The sequence below is a fragment of the Dipodomys spectabilis genome, unplaced genomic scaffold (genome assembly GCF_019054845.1).
Source record: "Dipodomys spectabilis isolate Male_0828 unplaced genomic scaffold, ASM1905484v1 ptg000313l, whole genome shotgun sequence".
NCBI lineage: Eukaryota > Metazoa > Chordata > Mammalia > Rodentia > Heteromyidae > Dipodomys > Dipodomys spectabilis.
The window spans coordinates 393,690-409,941 of NW_024870990.1; the positions used below are offsets into that span (position 1 = coordinate 393,690).

At 60.1% G+C, this 16,252-nt stretch overlaps 2 protein-coding genes across 5 annotated transcripts; one reads left to right on the top strand and one right to left on the bottom strand.

Moving 5' to 3' along the window:
- Positions 1–3,718: 3,718 nt before the first annotated feature.
- Prap1 (proline rich acidic protein 1) lies at positions 3,719–6,905 on the top strand. 2 transcript variants are annotated; one of them, XM_042702142.1, is made up of 5 exons: positions 3,719–3,896; positions 4,536–4,602; positions 5,454–5,503; positions 6,419–6,522; positions 6,618–6,905. In XM_042702142.1, the coding sequence occupies exons 1-5, from the start codon at positions 3,892–3,894 to the stop codon at positions 6,725–6,727; spliced, it is 336 nt and encodes a 111-aa protein (XP_042558076.1). In that variant the 5' UTR covers positions 3,719–3,891; the 3' UTR covers positions 6,728–6,905. The 2 variants fall into 2 exon arrangements, with proteins under 2 accessions (XP_042558076.1, XP_042558077.1); XM_042702143.1 differs by having other exon boundaries at positions 3,721–3,896; positions 4,536–4,644.
- Positions 6,906–10,210: 3,305 nt separating this feature from the next.
- Positions 10,211–15,455, bottom strand: Fuom (fucose mutarotase). 3 transcript variants are annotated; one of them, XM_042702148.1, is made up of 6 exons: positions 15,353–15,455; positions 12,687–12,755; positions 12,458–12,528; positions 11,237–11,335; positions 10,659–10,732; positions 10,211–10,487 (listed from the first exon to the last, which is right to left on the bottom strand). In XM_042702148.1, the coding sequence occupies exons 1-6, from the start codon at positions 15,375–15,377 to the stop codon at positions 10,331–10,333; spliced, it is 495 nt and encodes a 164-aa protein (XP_042558082.1). In that variant the 5' UTR covers positions 15,378–15,455; the 3' UTR covers positions 10,211–10,330. The 3 variants fall into 3 exon arrangements, with proteins under 3 accessions (XP_042558082.1, XP_042558081.1, XP_042558083.1); XM_042702147.1 differs by lacking the exon at positions 15,353–15,455 and adding an exon at positions 14,175–14,289; XM_042702149.1 differs by lacking the exon at positions 15,353–15,455 and adding an exon at positions 14,175–14,285 and having other exon boundaries at positions 10,211–10,438.
- Between the last annotated feature and the right edge of the window lie 797 nt (positions 15,456–16,252).

The window sequence follows — 16,252 nt, forward strand, 5'->3', positions numbered from 1 at the left end:
CCGTCACAATTTTGAAGCAAGTCTCCCAGTCCACTGTGCTGCCTGCTCTCCATTCTTCCCATGACTACTTTTGTTTTACAACGCACTCATCCCACCGAAGACGTGCACAGGAACAGGAGCCCCAGCACGTGGTGACACCCGGCCTGCTCTGGTGTCTCCAGTCACCCCCCCTCCCCCGGCGCTATCCACACAGAGGCCCACACCCCCAGGTGTCCAGCAGAGCGCCTCACTCTGCTCCGGGGTGCAGGGAGTTCCTGGACAGGCTCACACCCCCAGGTGTCCAGCAGAGCGCCTCACTCTGCTCCGGGGTGCAGGGAGTTCCTGGACAGGCTCACACCCCCAGGTGTCCAGCAGAGCGCCTCACTCTGCTCCGGGGTGCAGGGAGTTCCTGGAGAGAAGGCGGTCCTCTCCCTGTGTATGGGGCAGAGTGGAGGCTCAGGAAGGCGGCCGGGAGCAGGCTGTGTGGGGCAGAGATTGAAGGAGAAGATTTCTGCTCAGCAAGAAGGGAACTCAGAGAGGAAGTGGTGCTGTGGCTCAACGTGGCACAGCACTGGCCTTGAGCAAAAAGAGCTCAGGGGCAGCACCCAGGCCTTGAGTTCAAGCCCCACCACTGCCAAAAACGGGAAGCAAAGGACCCTAGGACAGCATGGCCCTGCGTCTTCACACCTCCTCCACACCTCCACACCTCCCCCCCACCTCCACACCTCCCCCTCACCTCCCCCCACCTCCCCCCCAACCCCACCTCCCCCCACCACACCTCCCCACCTCCCCCCACCTCCCCCCACCTCCCCACCTCCCCCCACCTCCCCACCACCTCCCCCCACCTCCCCCACCTCCCCACCTCCCCCCACCTCCCCCCCACCTCCCCCCACCTCCCCACCTCCCCACCTCCCCACCTCCCCCCACCTCCCCCCCACCTCCCCCCCACCTCCCCACCTCCCCCCACCTCCCCACCTCCCCCACCTCCCCCCCACCTCCCCCCACCTCCCCACCTCCCCACCTCCCCCCACCTCCCCCCACCTCCCCACCTCCCCCCCACCTCCCCCCACCTCCCCCACCTCCCCCACCTCCCCACCTCCCCCCACCTCCCCACCTCCCCCCACCTCCCCACCTCCCCACCTCCCCCCACCTCCCCCCACCTCCCCACCTCCCCCCACCTCCCCACCTCCCCCACCTCCCCCCACCTCCCCACCTCCCCACCTCCCCCCACCTCCCCACCTCCCCACCTCCCCACCTCCACACCTCCCCCCACCTCCCCACCTCCCCCCACCTCCCCCCCACCTCCCCCCACCTCCCCACCTCCCCACCTGGCTGCCTCTTTTTTGTTTTTTAAGTGAGATTGTTGGTTTTTTTTTCTTTTGCCAGTCATGGTGCCTGAACTCTGGGCCTGGGCGCTGTCCCTCAGCTCTTCAGCTCAAGGCTAGCACTCTACCACTTGAGTCACAGTGCCACTTCCAGATTTTTCTGCTTATGTGGTGCTGAGGAATCGAATCCAGGGCCTCAGGCATGCAAGGAAAGCGCTCTACCACTGAGCCACCTTCCCAGCCCCATGGTTTCTTTCTTCTTCTTTTTTTTTAAAGCTGGGTGCTGGTGGCTGATGCCTATAATCCCAGTTACTCAGGAGGCTGAGATCTGATGATCAGGGTTCAAAGTCAGCTTGGGCAAGAAAAGCCATGGACCACCTAAAAACTGGAAGTGGTGCACCCAGCACCCAGGCCCCGAATTCAAGCCCATGACCAAAAAAAAAAAAAAAAAGATGTTTTATTAGTATATGTTAATTGAGCAAGGGAGTTTCATTGTGATATTTCCATTACAAGAATTCAGTGTGCAAGCCAGGCGCTGGTGGCTCATACCTGTAATCCTAGCTACTCAGGAGGCTGAGATCTGAGGATCGAGGTTCAGAGCCAGCCCAGGCAGGAAAGTCCATGAGACTCTTATCTCCAATACTCCACCAGAAAACCAGAAGTGGCACTGAGGCTTGTGTGGTAAAGCACCAGCCTTGAGCTGAAGAGCTGAGGGACAGCGCCCAGGTCCAGAGTTCAAGCCTCATGACCAACAAAAACAACAATAAAAACAACAAAAAATACAGTGTGCCCCTGCACCTCCCCCCCTCCACCTCCCCCCTCATTTTCCCTCACCCCCTCCACCTCCCCCCTCATGTTTCCTCCCTCCCTCCACCTCCCCCCTCATTTCCCCCTTCATTTTCCCTCCCCCCTCCACCCCCCTCATTTTCCCTCACCCCCTCCCAGCCCTCTCAGCTTTCCCGGCTCTGTGTCCACACATGCACAGAACGCTATTTCAGCATACGCGCCCTCTTTCTTTATCCCCTCACCTGTAGGGGGTTTGAACTCGGGGCTTTGTCCCCACTGGTCCTGCTCACGGCTGGCACTGTAAGGAGCCGAGTCACAAGCGGATCAGGATGCGGAAGGGCTGTCAGGGGAACGGTGCCTGCTTTCAGTCATTTTCCATGAAACGCTTGAGCCATGCTTCCATTCTCCCTTTTTGCTGGTTAATTGGAGATCGTTTCTAGAACTTTTCTGTTCTGACTGGCTTTGAACCGCAGTCCTCTAGGTCTCAGCCTCCTGCGTTGCTGGAGGACTGGCAATAAGCCACAAGCACCCAGCTTTCTCTTTCCAGTAATTTTTTTTTGGTTGGTCGTGGTGCTTGAACTCTGGACTTGGGCAGTGTCCATGAACTCTTCAGCTCAAGGCGAGCTTGAGCCACAGCACCACTTCCCGTTTTCTAGTGATTAATTGGAGATAAGAGTTCTCATAGACTTCGTACCTGGGCTGGCTTTGAACCAGGATCCTCAGATCTCAGCCTGTTGGGTAACTAGGATGACAGGCGTGAGCCACCTTCCCAGCCCCTACAGTAATTCTTTTTTTTTTTGGGGTCCGGTCGTGGGGCCTGAACTCTGGGCCTGGGCACTGTCCCTCAGCTCTTCAGCTCAAGGCTAGTGCTCTACCACTTGAGCCACAAAGCCACTTCCGGCGTTTTTCTTTTTTGCTTATGTGGTGCTGAGGAATCGAACCCAGGGCCTCAGGCATGCAAGGCAAGCACTCTACCACTGAGCCACCTTCCCAGCCCCCCTACAGTAATTCTTTAAACATGGTTTCCTTTAATATTGCTAAGCATAACATCTGGATCCACTAAGAAATAGTCTCTAGTATCTGGTTTACTCCTCCTTCATATTGGTCACGTTTCTTTGCAAGGCTTGTAATTTGGGGTTGAAAATAAATGTTTTAAAGGGGTTGTCAATAGTAGTGAGTGAAGAGTATGAGCCGGAAATGCCAGGGATGCGCATTCTGCATTTCCCGCTCAGTTCATCTCTGCCCCCAGGGCAGTCTGCCGACACTCAGTGGAATGTTTCCACGGTGGGTTGGTGATTCTCTTTCCATGGTGGGTTGGTGATTCTCTGGTCTGTCCCTGCCCACAGTTCTGCCATGGCTCTGCCTGCCATCCCCCCTCTCCGCTGGTCAGGGTTCTGGGCCCGCCCCAGGGGAACTGTGGGGCGTTGGGTGCCGCTGTTCTTCCTTCCCGGGATGTCTCTCACTTCTAGGCAAGACTGGCAGATGGAAGGGGACAGAAGGAGGGTTGGGGAGGGGGGAGTGAGAGGGGGAGGGGGCAGCAAGGGATGAGAGGGGGGAGAGGGAAGGGGAGGGGGAGGGGGGCAGGACTGGCAGATTGGACAGGCAGGGGGTGGCCAGGCTGGAACCTGGGAGGCAGCTCAGGGCCTGGGCTGGGTGCCAGGTTGGGGACTGCTGGCCCTGCCCTGGGCCAGGCACACCCATGTGGGGGCGATAAAACTTCAACAGCCTGCGTGGGGAGGCCGAAGCCAGCTTCTGCGCTCCTGGACGCTCAGCCCTGCGTGGAGGCCCCCGCTGCCCAGCCATGAGGTGACCCCCCTCCACGGTCAGGGTCCCCTGGCTGTGGGTCTGAGACGGCTCCCGTTCCCACCCAGGGGAGGCTCTGGAGCAGGGCAGGGAGAGGCGCCTCTTGGGTAGACCATCTTCTGTGCATCCCACCCCCCAAATGCGAGAGCAGCCCGTGTACAGCCGCGTGCCCACCCCCTCGAGCCTCTGACCCAGTGGACCATTGTGGAGGGAGCCCTGGGACAGGGCGAGGCTCTGGGCTGGGCCAGCCAGAAAGAGGAGGGGTGGGAGCCCGGAGGCTGGGGGTCTGGAGGTCGTGGAGCCAGGAGGGGAGGCCCGCAGGGAGGCACCTCAGACAGCAGGGGACGGTCCCCAAAGGGGGTTCGGTCCTTCAGGCCTTGCCCAGCACAGGAACTCACCTCTGGGGACCGGACAGCCCAACCACTCCCTCCAGGGCTCCGTCCCAGGCCCCCGGGGCACCCCTCCCCCTCCCTGACCCCTACCTGAGGGGGCCGTCCTGTGGGTGGGGGTCACGGGTCCCCATGGGCCCTCCCCGCTGCGGGATGGCACCGCAATGTCCACCCAGGTCCTGCCCGGGGTAGGGGTGATGGGAAGGTGGGCAGGGAAGCGGCTCACACCCTCACACCCGCCCCAATCCTGTAGACTCCTCCTGGTCGCCGGCCTGGCGGCCATGCTGTTGTGGGAAGCTGCTGCAGGCCCACCACCCCAGGTACGCTGGCCTCTCCCTGCAGACAGTCACCGTCCACCCCAGGTATGCTGCTGGCCTCTCCCTGCGGCCAGTCACCGTCCACCCCAGCCGGCAGGGGGTGCGGGGAAGGCCGCTGTCCCCTGGGGTCAGCTTGGTGGGGCACAGATGTAAGCGAGACTGCAGGATGAGAAGCAGATGCCCTTCCACTGGGTCTGACAGGCAGGGAGGGGGCGTGGCCTCCGTGACACCCAGGTGGGCCCAGGGAGGGGACGTGGCCTCCGGGGCCCCGGGGAGCGAGCGGAGGCTGTGTGCTGGGCCTCCGCTGCCCTGTGCTGAGAGGCTGTGCTGGATGGGGAAGGGCCTGTCACGGTCAGCTCCTCAAGGTAAGCCTGGGAGGGGTGAGGACGCAGAGGTCAGCCCTCCACAGCCCTCCCCTCCACGGCCCTCCACAGCCCTCCCCTCCACAGCCCTCCACGGCCTCCGCGGCCCTCCAGGGCCTCCACGGCCCTCCATGGCCCTCCCCTCAACGGCCCTCCACAGCCTCCGAGGCCCTCCATGGCCTCCACGGCCCTCGCGAGCTGTCCTTCCCCAGCGTTCCCTTTGTTTCCACCCAGTGCAGCCAGACTAGTCTCAGGGCTCAGTAGGGTGCAGAGCCCAGGGCTGTGCCGGGGAGCTGGGCGGCCTCCCCCGTGCAGCCTCGGGGCTTCGCCCCACACACCATGCTGCCAAGGTGCTCCTTACCCTCCTGGATGTGCACAGGTGGAGCCAAAGCCCGGCCCTTAGCCCGGGGTGAGCTTGGGACTGTCTCTCCCTGGGTGACCTCTAACCCCTGCTCCTGCGGGTGGAGCTCACCCCTGTCCCGCACCCTCCAGGACTCCAAGACCAGAGGTACCCTCGGGGCAGCCCAGCCAGACACGGAGAAGTAAGTGCCTCAGACCTTTCTGCTCCTCCTCCAAAGCTTCAGGCCACTGTTTGTTGGCCCACCTTGTATCTGCAGCGGGCCCTGGGTGCGGGAGAGCAGCCCTGCCTAGGAATTTCCGGCGGCTGAAGCTTGGGCCCTGGATGCCTGAGACCAGCTCAGGAGCAGAGTCACCTGGGTCCCTCCCCTCCCCTCCCCCTCCCCCTCCCCCTCCAGCTCAGGAGCAGAGTCACCTGGGTCCCTCCCCTCCCCTCCCCTCCCCCTCCCCCTCCAGCTCAGGAGCAGAGTCACCTGGGTCCCGCCCCTCCCCCTCCCCCTCCCCCTCCAGCTCAGGAGCAGTCACCTGGGCCCCTCCCCCTCCCCTCCCCCTCCAGCTCAGGAGCAGAGTCACCTGGGCCCCTCCCCCTCCCCCTCCTCCTCCAGCTCAGGAGCAGAGTCACCTGGGTCCCGCCCCTCCCCCCACTCCATCTCCTTGGCAGCCGCTGGTGGGCCATCTGGGCACAGCACAGGTGCTTGTCCTTAAGAATCCTGCTGTGAAGCCGGCACTGGTGGCTCAGGCCTGTCATCCTAGCTACTCAGGAGACTGAGAGCGAAGATCACAGTTCAAAGCCAGCCTGGGCAGGAAAGTCCCTGAGACTAGCTCCAAGAAATCACCAGAAAACCAGAAGTGGCGCTGTGGTTCAAGTGGTAGAGCGCTTGCCTTGAGCCGAAATGCTGAGGAGCAGTGCCCAGGCCCAGAGTTCAAGCCCCAGGACTGACCAAAAAAAAAAAGACAGTCCCAGCCCGTCTCGCACCCCAGGGGCAGAGCTCCGGGAAGGCCTGTCTGGGCACGGGGCAGGTGTTGGCTGGCAGGCTGGACTAACTTCCTGGGACAGGGGGCTCCCCACCTGCACATGGACCTGACCAGCTGTGTTGCAGGGCCTGGGGCGCCCAAGCCATGGAGACTCACGAGGATGACCCGCTGGGGAGACTGAACCCTGAGCCCATCGGGACGCGGGCAGAGGAGCAGCTGCCAGGCCTGGGTGGGTTGAGGCCACCCCAGACGGACCAGGGGGAAGGGAGGGAGGGAAGGGGCTGGGAGGAAACTGAGGCCATACCTGCATTTACCTGTCTGCAGATGCCAAGGCCTGGGTGGAGATCAAGGACACCCTGAGCCCTCTTCGCCGCCCCCAGCGAGGTCCTGAGCCTGATCTTGACAGCCTGTACCACCCCCTGTCGGAGGTCTAGGGAGGGGACGAGTCCCAGTTTTAGGACAGTGTTGTCTGGAGGACCTAGGCCACACCTGCCACCCTGGTGGCGGGGAGCTCCAAAGGCACTAACCACCCTCCTGTCCCTGCCCACGGCCGAGGCCACGGGGTTGATCGATGATCCTTCCCGGCCAGAAAAATAAACACCTGCAAACAGATGCGCAGCCTGTGACCATCTACTAGACCAGTGGCTCAGGCCCAGCCTGCTCTGCCGGGAGGAGGGCTGCTTCCGCCCCGGAAGGGCACCCGGGCTCCACTGACCCCCAGGCTCACGGCAGCCTGTGGGGCTGGGGTGGGCAGCCTGTGGGACCAGCCTCAGCAAGGAATGGCAGCCACCTCTCACGGAAGGGGCTGGAAGGGATGGGGACTGTGGCCGTGGGGGTCAAGTGGACAGGCACACACGTCCAGCGGGGACATCTGGCCATTTTCAGGGCTCCTCGCTCTCTGAGATGCAAGGTCTCCTGATCAGGGTCACCTAGCACAAGCCAGGCCACCGGAGTCACGTGGGTGCCTGGACTGTGCTCCGACAGTGGCAGCGAGGACTGTGGCCCAGCCTTCGGGACAGAGCCACGTCAGAGCGAGCACCCAGGAGAGGCCGTCAGCTCCCCATTCTGCTGAGCCAGCCAGCACGCGGCTGCCCGGTTTGTCCCTGTGATGGCACGTGCCCTGCATTCTCCAGCACACCCTGGCTTCAAGCCGCATAAACTAGGGGCCAGTGCCCCCGTGAGGTCACGCTCACGGTCATGTGGTACACCGCACCTGCTGTCCTGCCAGCATGTGTGGGCAGGCGAGTCAATAGACCCCTGCCCCCAGCCCAGGCAGGGCATAGATGGGCACCCTGCCAGGCCTCAGGCAGCCCCAGTCCCCGGGCACCGAGGCTCAGTCTCCCAGTGTTAACCGGACTTGGACACCGTGACAGATTCTCCCACAGGAACAACGTGGCTCCGTTTCTGAGGCCTTTGTCCATCCTGGCAGGGAGGCGGTGGTGACAGTAACCTCCAGCCTGACGCAGGGAAAGGAATGCGGGGTGTGGGCTTTCTTCTTTCCTTCACTTCACCCACCTGGACCCCAGCCCGTGGGATGGCCAGCTCCTCTCCAGGGCAAGTTTTCTTCCCTTAGCCCTCCAGAAACTCCCTTAGAAACACACCCAGAGGCGTGATGTACTAATCTAGGCATTTCCCCATCCAAGTGACGTTAATGGTAACGTCACCCTCCCTCCAAGTCACCCGGGTCAGGGACAGCCTAGGAGCACTTACTAGAGTGATTCACACAGCCGTGGTCAGGAGCCAGCGCCTTGAGCTCAGAGCCGGATGGGGTCGGTCAGACAGACAGAAGACAGGCTGGGATGAAGACTGCACTGGTGTTAGGGGAGAGGAGCCAGCCCCCCCCGCTGGTGGGAATATGTATTGGCAAAGCTGAACAGTCTAAAGGTCTTCTTTTCTTTCCTTTTCCTTCATTCCTTTTGCTTCCCTTCTCTTTTCTTTTTTGAGTCAGGTCTTGCTATGCAGCCGACGTTAGTCCTGAACTTGCAGTCTCCCTGCCTCTGCCTCCCTAGTGTTGTGACTACAAGCATATGCCACCACCCTGGGTCAACTAAGCTTCATGGAGACTACCCTATGGCCCAGCCCTTTTCCTAGGCCTGCCCCAAAGCAACAGGAGCACACGTCCAGACAGACTAGTCTGTGAAGGCTACCACTCAGAAATAAGACATTACTGGCACACACAACATGTACAAATCCCATAGCAACTGTCCAAAAGCCAAGTGCTGCCTGACTCAATTCACCTAAAATCCTAGCTGGCCAAGGAAGCCGGTGTTAGACGGCAGACCCCTGCTCCTGTGGGGTGAGCTCACAGGTGCACACTCTGTGTTCAATGTGCACACCTGACGATGTGCCAACCTCAACAAAGCTGTCCAAAGTCCAAGTGTGGCAAGCGGTGGTTCTTGGATCAGAAGCTGGCCATGGGCCAGTGGGTCACGAGTGCAGAGGGAGCAGGGAGGCCTGGGTTGCGGGCAGGGGAGGCCGGGGTCGCGGGCAGGGGGAGGCCGGGGTCGCGGGCAGGGGAGGCCGGGGTCGCGGGCAGGGGGAGGCTGGGGTCGCGGGCGGGGGGAGGCCGGGGTCGCGGGCGGGGAGGCTGGGGTCGCGGGTGCAGAGCGAGCGGGGGGGGGGGGGGGCATCCTGCCATGAGGAGGAGCAGGGAGCAGACAAGAAGGACCACACACCACAACGCCTTGCCAGGCCCCGCAGGCTCCGCACCAAATCTGTCATGGCTTCCTTGTGATACTGGCGTATGGCTTGGTCGCCTGTGTTTCTCCTCCCCCCCACTCCCCCCCAACTCCCCCCCCACCACTCCGAGCAAGCCCTTGGCCATCCCAACTCCCAGCATTTTTAAAATTTTACTTACATGCCCTCCCCTCCCTGCCTCCTAGAAGACTAAAAGCCTTCCAAAGTACCAGCTCCATCTCTCTTCCATTTTCTTCCTGCATCCACATGGCTGAAGACAGGGAAAGGGACAGGAGCCTGGAAAGGCCTTTGCCTCTGGACAGGGCCTCAAGACCCACTCCAAGCATCTTATGGTGTGGCAATGCCACGACCCTCCTCAGCCACCCACCTTCAAGCCACCCTTGTAGCTTGCTGATCTTCTGCCTGGAGCCGAGCACCAGGCTGACCTCACATCCTTTATGTCCCAGGACAACAGAGGCTTCAAACAAGAAGCATCTGACTTCACCCCTGGATAGTTGTGGACATTTATGTATCTGCAGTGGGCACTCAATCTTCCACACACGGGGACACTGGGCACTGGTGGCTCGTGCATGTAATCCTAGTTACACAGGAGCCTGAGCTCTGAGGATCTTGGTTCCTGCCAGACCAGGCAGGAAAATCTATGAGACTCATTTCTCCAATTAACCACAAAAAAGCCAGATGTGGAGTGGTAGCATAAGTGGGAGAACGCTAGCCTTAAGGGAAAAAACAAAACCCTCAGGGACAGTGCTTAGACCCTGAGTTCAAGCTCTAGGACTGGCACACACATATCCACATACACTGGCACACTGGCACACTCAGGCCTGTGGTCCTACAGCAGGGTGACTGGTACCCAATGTCATCTGCAAATTCCAGCCATCCTTCCTCCCCAAACATTATGCCGGGCCTGTACCTGCTCTCCTGCTTGAGGATGAGGAGCAACCCTGGCCAACACGAGCTCTCCCCACACTCAAGCTGCCAGTATCCAGTGCACCCCACCTGACCCAGCCCCAGCCCTCTGCCCGGCACCCAGGTCCTTCCCAGCCAGAGCCTCCTGCCCACTTCCCAGGTCTTTGCTGAGCCCCAGCCCTCTGACCAGCTCCCAGGTCCTCATCCGTTTCCAAGATCCAGCACACCACAGACCCATGCTTCACTTCCCATGCGGGAAGGAATCCCTAAGGATTCATCAGGATTTGGGGAGCATAAAACAGGCCTGGATGAGAGAAGGTTGAAGTGGCTCATTTTAACATCATTTTTACACATGGGGAGACTGTCTGGTCGGTGAGGGGCGTCCAAGGCTTGCCAGTTCCTGCAGCCCTGGGTGGGGTCCACGGCCTGGTGAGTCACGGGGAAGTCACTTCTGGGTGCACAGTGGCCACCGCCAGGCCTACATCGGGGTGGGGGTCAGCGTCCCCTTCTTGAGGATGATGTTTCCGTAGAGGGCTGTCTCCCTGCAGGAGGACTGTGCTGGCCAGCGTGCTGAGACCCTGGCCCTGCCCTTTGGGGACAGAGATCCAGACACCAGCCACTCAGGGAAACAAGGACCCCACAGTCCAAGTCCTTCCTGCTTTTCATAGGACCCCAAGTCTCCTCTAAGCAGAGTGGAATGCGGGGGGCAGAGGGGGGCTTCAAGAGTGGAGTACCCAAGCCAGCTGCACGCAGCCAACTCACCCAGTTGCAACAACCGCAAAAGCCTTCTTTGCTCGTTCATAAAACTCAAACCTCTCTATTGTCATCAAGGCTTTCTGGAAGATAAAACCACACAGTTGGGAGGACCCTGCCCAGAAGGCCCAGACAGGCTGAGTCCCAGGCAGGTGGTGGTGCGGGAGGAGGGGCCCTCTAGGCCTCACTCTTGGGTACAGGGCTCTCAAAGACACCAACCTGTGACTCAGATCTGGTGAGTGTGCGTGCACCTATCATGTCCCTGTTCAGGGTCCTGTGGTTGAAAGGTGTCTCCTGAGCCTGGCATCTCCTGCCAGGGGCCACTCAGCTACCTCTCAGCCCCTCCATCCCTCCAAACTACCCTGGGGCCAGAGGGAGGGAAGCAAGGCCCCCTGGTTCAACCCAGGATCCTGGGAGGAGGTGGGCAGCTCTGGGGAATAGGAGGTGGCACAGGCCCACTTCTGCCTGTGAGCAGGTACCTGGCAGTCCCGGGGCTCCTCTCCCTTGTTTTACTCTTTCTGAGCCTTCCGGAGACAGAAGCTTCCTGCCCCCCCCCCCCCCCCCAGCATTCCAGCCTACAAGCTCACAGTGCATCCAGCCCTGAGCAGAAGGAGCTCATAATCTTCCCACACTGGAGTCTTCAGGCCCCTCTGCTTGTCGCTTGGCACAAGTTCCATGACAGCAGCCTAGGAGACAGGGGTCAGCACACCAGCGCTGGATAGCTCCAGAGCGCTCCTGGAGGCAGGGAGGGGCCCCTGTGGGGTCATGTGCACCCCCCCCCCCAGCAAGTGGTCAGCGGCCCTGCCCTGCCTGTGAGGTTCTGGAGCCTGCCTGTGAGGTTCTGGGGAGCCTGCCTGTGAGGTTCTAGAGCCTGCCTGTGAGGTTCTGGGGCCCTGCCTGTGAGGTTCTAGAGCCTGCCTGTGAGGTTCTGGAGCCTGCCTGTGAGGTTCTGGAGCCTGCCTGTGGGGTTTTGGAGCCTGCCTGTGGGGTTTTGGAGCCTGCCTGTGGGGTTCTGGAGCCTGCCTGTGAGGTGGGGAGCCTGCCTGTGAGGTTCTGGAGCCTGCCTGTGGGGTTTTGGAGCCTGCCTGTGGGGTTCTGGATCCTGCCTGTGAGGTTCTGGGGAGCCTGCCTGTGAGGTTCTAGAGCCCTGCCTGTGAGGTTCTGGAGCCTGCCTGTGAGGTTCTGGATCCTGCCTGTGAGGTTCTGGGGAGCCTGCCTGTGAGGTTCTAGAGCCTGCCTGTGAGGTTCTGGGGCCCTGCCTGTGAGGTTCTGGAGCCTGCCTGTGAGGTTCTGGGGCCCTGCCTGTGAGGTTCTGGAGCCTGCCTGTGAGGTTTTAGAGCCCTGCCTGTGAGGTTCTGGAGCCTGCCTGTGGGGTTTTGGAGCCCTGCCTGTGAGGTTCTAGAGCCTGCCTGTGAGGTTCTGGAGCCTGCCTGTGAGGTTCTGGGGAGCCTGCCTGTGGGGTTCTGGGACCCTGCCTGTGAGGTTCTAGAGCCCTGCTTGTGAGGTTCTGGGGCCCTGCCTGTGAGGTTCTGGAGCCTGCCTGTGAGGTTCTAGAGACCTGCTTGTGGGGTTCTGGGGACCCTGCCTGTGAGGTTTTAGAGCCCTGCCTGTAAGGTTCTGGAGCTCTGTGAGGTTCTAGAGCCCTGCTTGTTGTGTTCTGGAGAGCCTGCCTGTGGGGTTCTGGGACCCTGCCTGTGAGGTTCTAGAGCCCTGCTTGTGGGGTTCTGGGGCCCTGCCTGTGAGGTTCTAGAGCCTGCCTGTGGGGTTCTGGGGAGCCTGCTTGTGGGGTGCAGGCTCCAGAACCTCACCGGGCTTTCCACATAGGTGTCCAGAGGCAGCAGCTTCAGCACAGCTTCCAGGAGGACCGGGATGCCCAGGCCTAGGAGATCAAAGCTGGGGTCAGACCTCTGCCTCCCCACAGCCTGCACTCTTCTGAGTCTTGGGACTCAGTGAGAGGCTAAAGAGCTGTTGGGGATGAGGACAGAGAAGAAGTCATAGGAAAAAGACCAGTGCCAACCTGAGCCCAGCCTTGCTCACCGTCTGCTCGGATCTCCACAGGCCCACACTGACAGATGGAGGAGGTGGGGAAGTTAGCATCTGCAAGAACTGAAGACAGAGGGCCAGGCCCGGTCAGTGGCACACCTTCTCTGCAGCCCGCCCCCCAGGTGGCCACACACACCTGGCAGTAGGGGTAGGCTGTCAGTGTGCATGGGCTGTGGTCCCCTTTCAGAGCCAGCGAGTAGGAAAGACGGGGAAGGAGGGTGAACCCCTTGCCTGGGACAGGAACAGTGAACAGTCTCACCGAGTTTCCTGTAGCCCAGCCTGCCCCAGGGCCAGTGGCCCCCAAAGGGGGAAACCATCAGCCACTGGCTGCGGGGGCCCTTTAGGCGCATTCTAAGTGTAAGGTCTGCTCCTGGATGGCGAGCAGACTCCACCCTCCTCGCAGCAAAGTCTCTGCCCAGTACCTGTGTTACCTAGGCAACTGGCACACCTGGACGAGGTCACAACTGCATCCACTGAGGTCACATCTGGATTTGATGTGGCCACACCTTTCTTCCCCCCTATCCTAGATAAGGCCTAGCCCAGGCTCAGATGCTCTCTTTCCCAGGTCTTTTCCCAGCCGCGTGGCAGGCCAACATGGCCTGGTGCCAGCCGGAACGATGAATAAACAACCCCTTACCTGAATACCACATGTGTGGTGTGGTTCTTACACAGCTACCTCTTTTTTTATTTTATTTTATTTTATTTGAGAACATACTGTACAGAGGGGTTACAATACAGCTACCTCTTTTTAAAAACCTAACACCAAGGGGTAGTCTGTGTTAGGTATTTAATAGGTAGCTGGTAAAGAGAACACCACGTGCTGTTCAGGCAGGAAGAGAAGTTTATTCTACGTGGCTTGCCCTGGCCAGGAAAGGAAAGACCACGTGGCCTAAGGGGTGGGCTGAGGGCCAGCCTGGATTTAAGTAGGGAAGGGGAGGGGGTGGGGGGGCCAGGTGAGGGAAGGTGTGGCCACACTGGAGGCGAATGTGACCTTGGGGCCTGTGACCCTCCCCTGGTGTGTGTGGGGGGGGGAAGTAGGGGGGGGGGCTGCCCGGGATGTGATCTCCAGGTGTGCCAGTTACCTAGGTGGCACAGGTACTGGGCGGAGACAACTGAGAGGAGAGAGGAATCTGCGTGCCTTCCCAGACTGGACCTTACAGTCTGGAGCTGAGAGAGGGCACCTAGCCATAGGCCCAGCTTTCTGTGGCAGCCATTGTTCCAGGACACCTAAGCTGGAGGGGCAGAACTTGCCAGGACAAAGCCTCGGCCTACGTCAACAGCCACCTCGTGCTGGTGGGCAAACATAGAATGCGGTGGACCAGGGCCTGGGCTGGCCATAATTACAGGTGTGGGAGATGGCTTCCTGCTCCGAGGGCGGGCGGCCAGAGCTAGGTTGGACCTGCCTCCTCTTCCCTTTTGAACAAGAGCACCATTTTGGACTATGCTTCTGCCCCAGGGTCCTCTTCCCACCCCTGCACTCACCAATCTCATCTCCATGCCCCATCCGTGCCAGTGCAAACAGGAGCTCCGGGGACAGCGCCCCGGGGATGCCCTTGAGTGCCACCATGGCTGCAGGCTCCACTAGGCTCTGAAGGACTGGGGCGGGGCTGGGGGACGGCCCCCTGGGAGGGCGGGGCCAAGGGCTGACAGGTAATGCTTGGAGCCCCGTGGAAGTCTACCATTGGCGTGGGAAGGCGACACCACCACAGCAAACACCTGTGAAGATGTCCGTGCACTCCCCCCCCCTCTGCTCCCCACCCCATCCCAGACGGGGCAGCAGGCCTGGAGGATGGCTGGGGGCTGCACAGGAAGGGCTCCTGCCTCAGCTTCCTCATTTAGTACTGAACAAAGACAAGGAAGGTTTCAGCTTCAAAAGTAAATAGAAGCCCAAACCCAAGTGGAGCCAGTGGCCAATTAGCTCAATGCAGGATGGGGTCTCCCTCCTTTCCTGAGGCTGCCTCCCCACACACCATCTGAAGCGGGGGCAGGGACGTGGGTAGGCAGGAAGCTGGCAGAGGGCTGTCTGCGATGCCCTCAGGGAGGTGTGCTATGGAGCCCTTTCCTGTGGTCAGCGATGGCTGACAGGAGAGCTAGCAGCCAGTAGGTGTCTCAAAACCCACTCAAAATCAAATAACAGAGGCAGACGCCCAGTGCACACAGAAAGTTACTAATGGGTTCTTCAAATTTTGTTTGCTCCGCTGGGCACTAAAATCTTTGGAAACCTCCTCTGCTCGCTTACTCGACTCTGGTCGGCAGTTTCCTTGTCCTGTGCTCACCCTGTATATTCAGCTGAGGCTGCACCTGGCTGAGGGGCCCCATTCTGCCCTGCCAAGTGCTGTAAAGAAGCGTGTGCACAAGGTCCTCGGCCTGTGTGAGGGGGGAACTGAGAACTCAGCAGATCCTCCTGTCTGTGCTGACTTCCAGAGAAGACAGGCAAGCCTGGCAGACCGCAGAGCTGACCCCTGGCAGGCAAGTGCCACAGCAAGTGAGCTGCGCTGCAGCTGAACACAAGCGGTCATCCGAGACGTGCCGCCAGAGCTTGGCAAAGGTCAGCTCTCAGTGGGCGGTCATTCCCTCTTCAGCTCAGGTCTGCCAGGCTGGGGTCTGCATGCTCTTGGCCCATGCCAGCCCAAAGCCAAAATATAATCCAGATTGCATACCACTGAGTGGGAGTGTAAATGCCATCTGACAGTCACAGGTAGGTGTGTGTAGGCTTCACCCGGGGAGAATGGTCCTGAGCGGCTCCCAGGTCGGGTCTGAGCCTTTGCGGTGGGAGACCACACTAGTCTCTGTGGCTTTATCACAAACCCTAAGTTCTGTTGTATGTTGCCTCTCTCCGGCTTGATGTCAGCGCAGCAGTCATTTTAAGGAGGGCACATACTGATGGGGTGCAGGTAGCGGCGGTCTTCAGAATTCTCCGACGAATTTCAGTGAGTCTATGGCTGCCATGTGGCTTGGGAGGTCTGGACTCACAGCACCCTTTACCTTATCCTAGGGTTAGCCCAGGCTCCAGGACCTGCGTGGACTCTCCTGACACTTGCTGCAGAACTGAATTTGAATAGCATTAGTGTTCCTCACACCTACTCCTACTACATAGCAACCTAGGGCCAGGACTAAGCTCCTGCCATCTGAATCCACCCTAAGAACCTCAGGGTATCTCTCCTGCCACTTGTTTGAGGTCTCCCAAACTCAAGCAACAAATGGCAGCGAGCACCGAGTCACTGTGCACGATCCTGACCGGGCACTTCCTCGCTGGGGCTTCTCTGTGCCTTGGGAGCCACAGGTGGCTTGGGCACTGAGGGCTCCAGCTAGCTCAGGTTTGGTTCTGGCCTAGACTAGTGAATACGTGTTCTTGTCTCAGGGGGAAGCAATCCCCGTGGACCTCGAGGCCCTCCCTGGCCTGGCACTGACAGGAAGTGCTGTTGCATGGCAGAGGCTCCTAGACCTGGTTAAGATGGTGAAACATGATTGAGACTACTCAAACAGTCTACAGGGTTGGGGGCGTGGCTCACCTGGTAAAGCACTTGCCTAGTAAATGGCTGGGTGACCGATTTCAAATT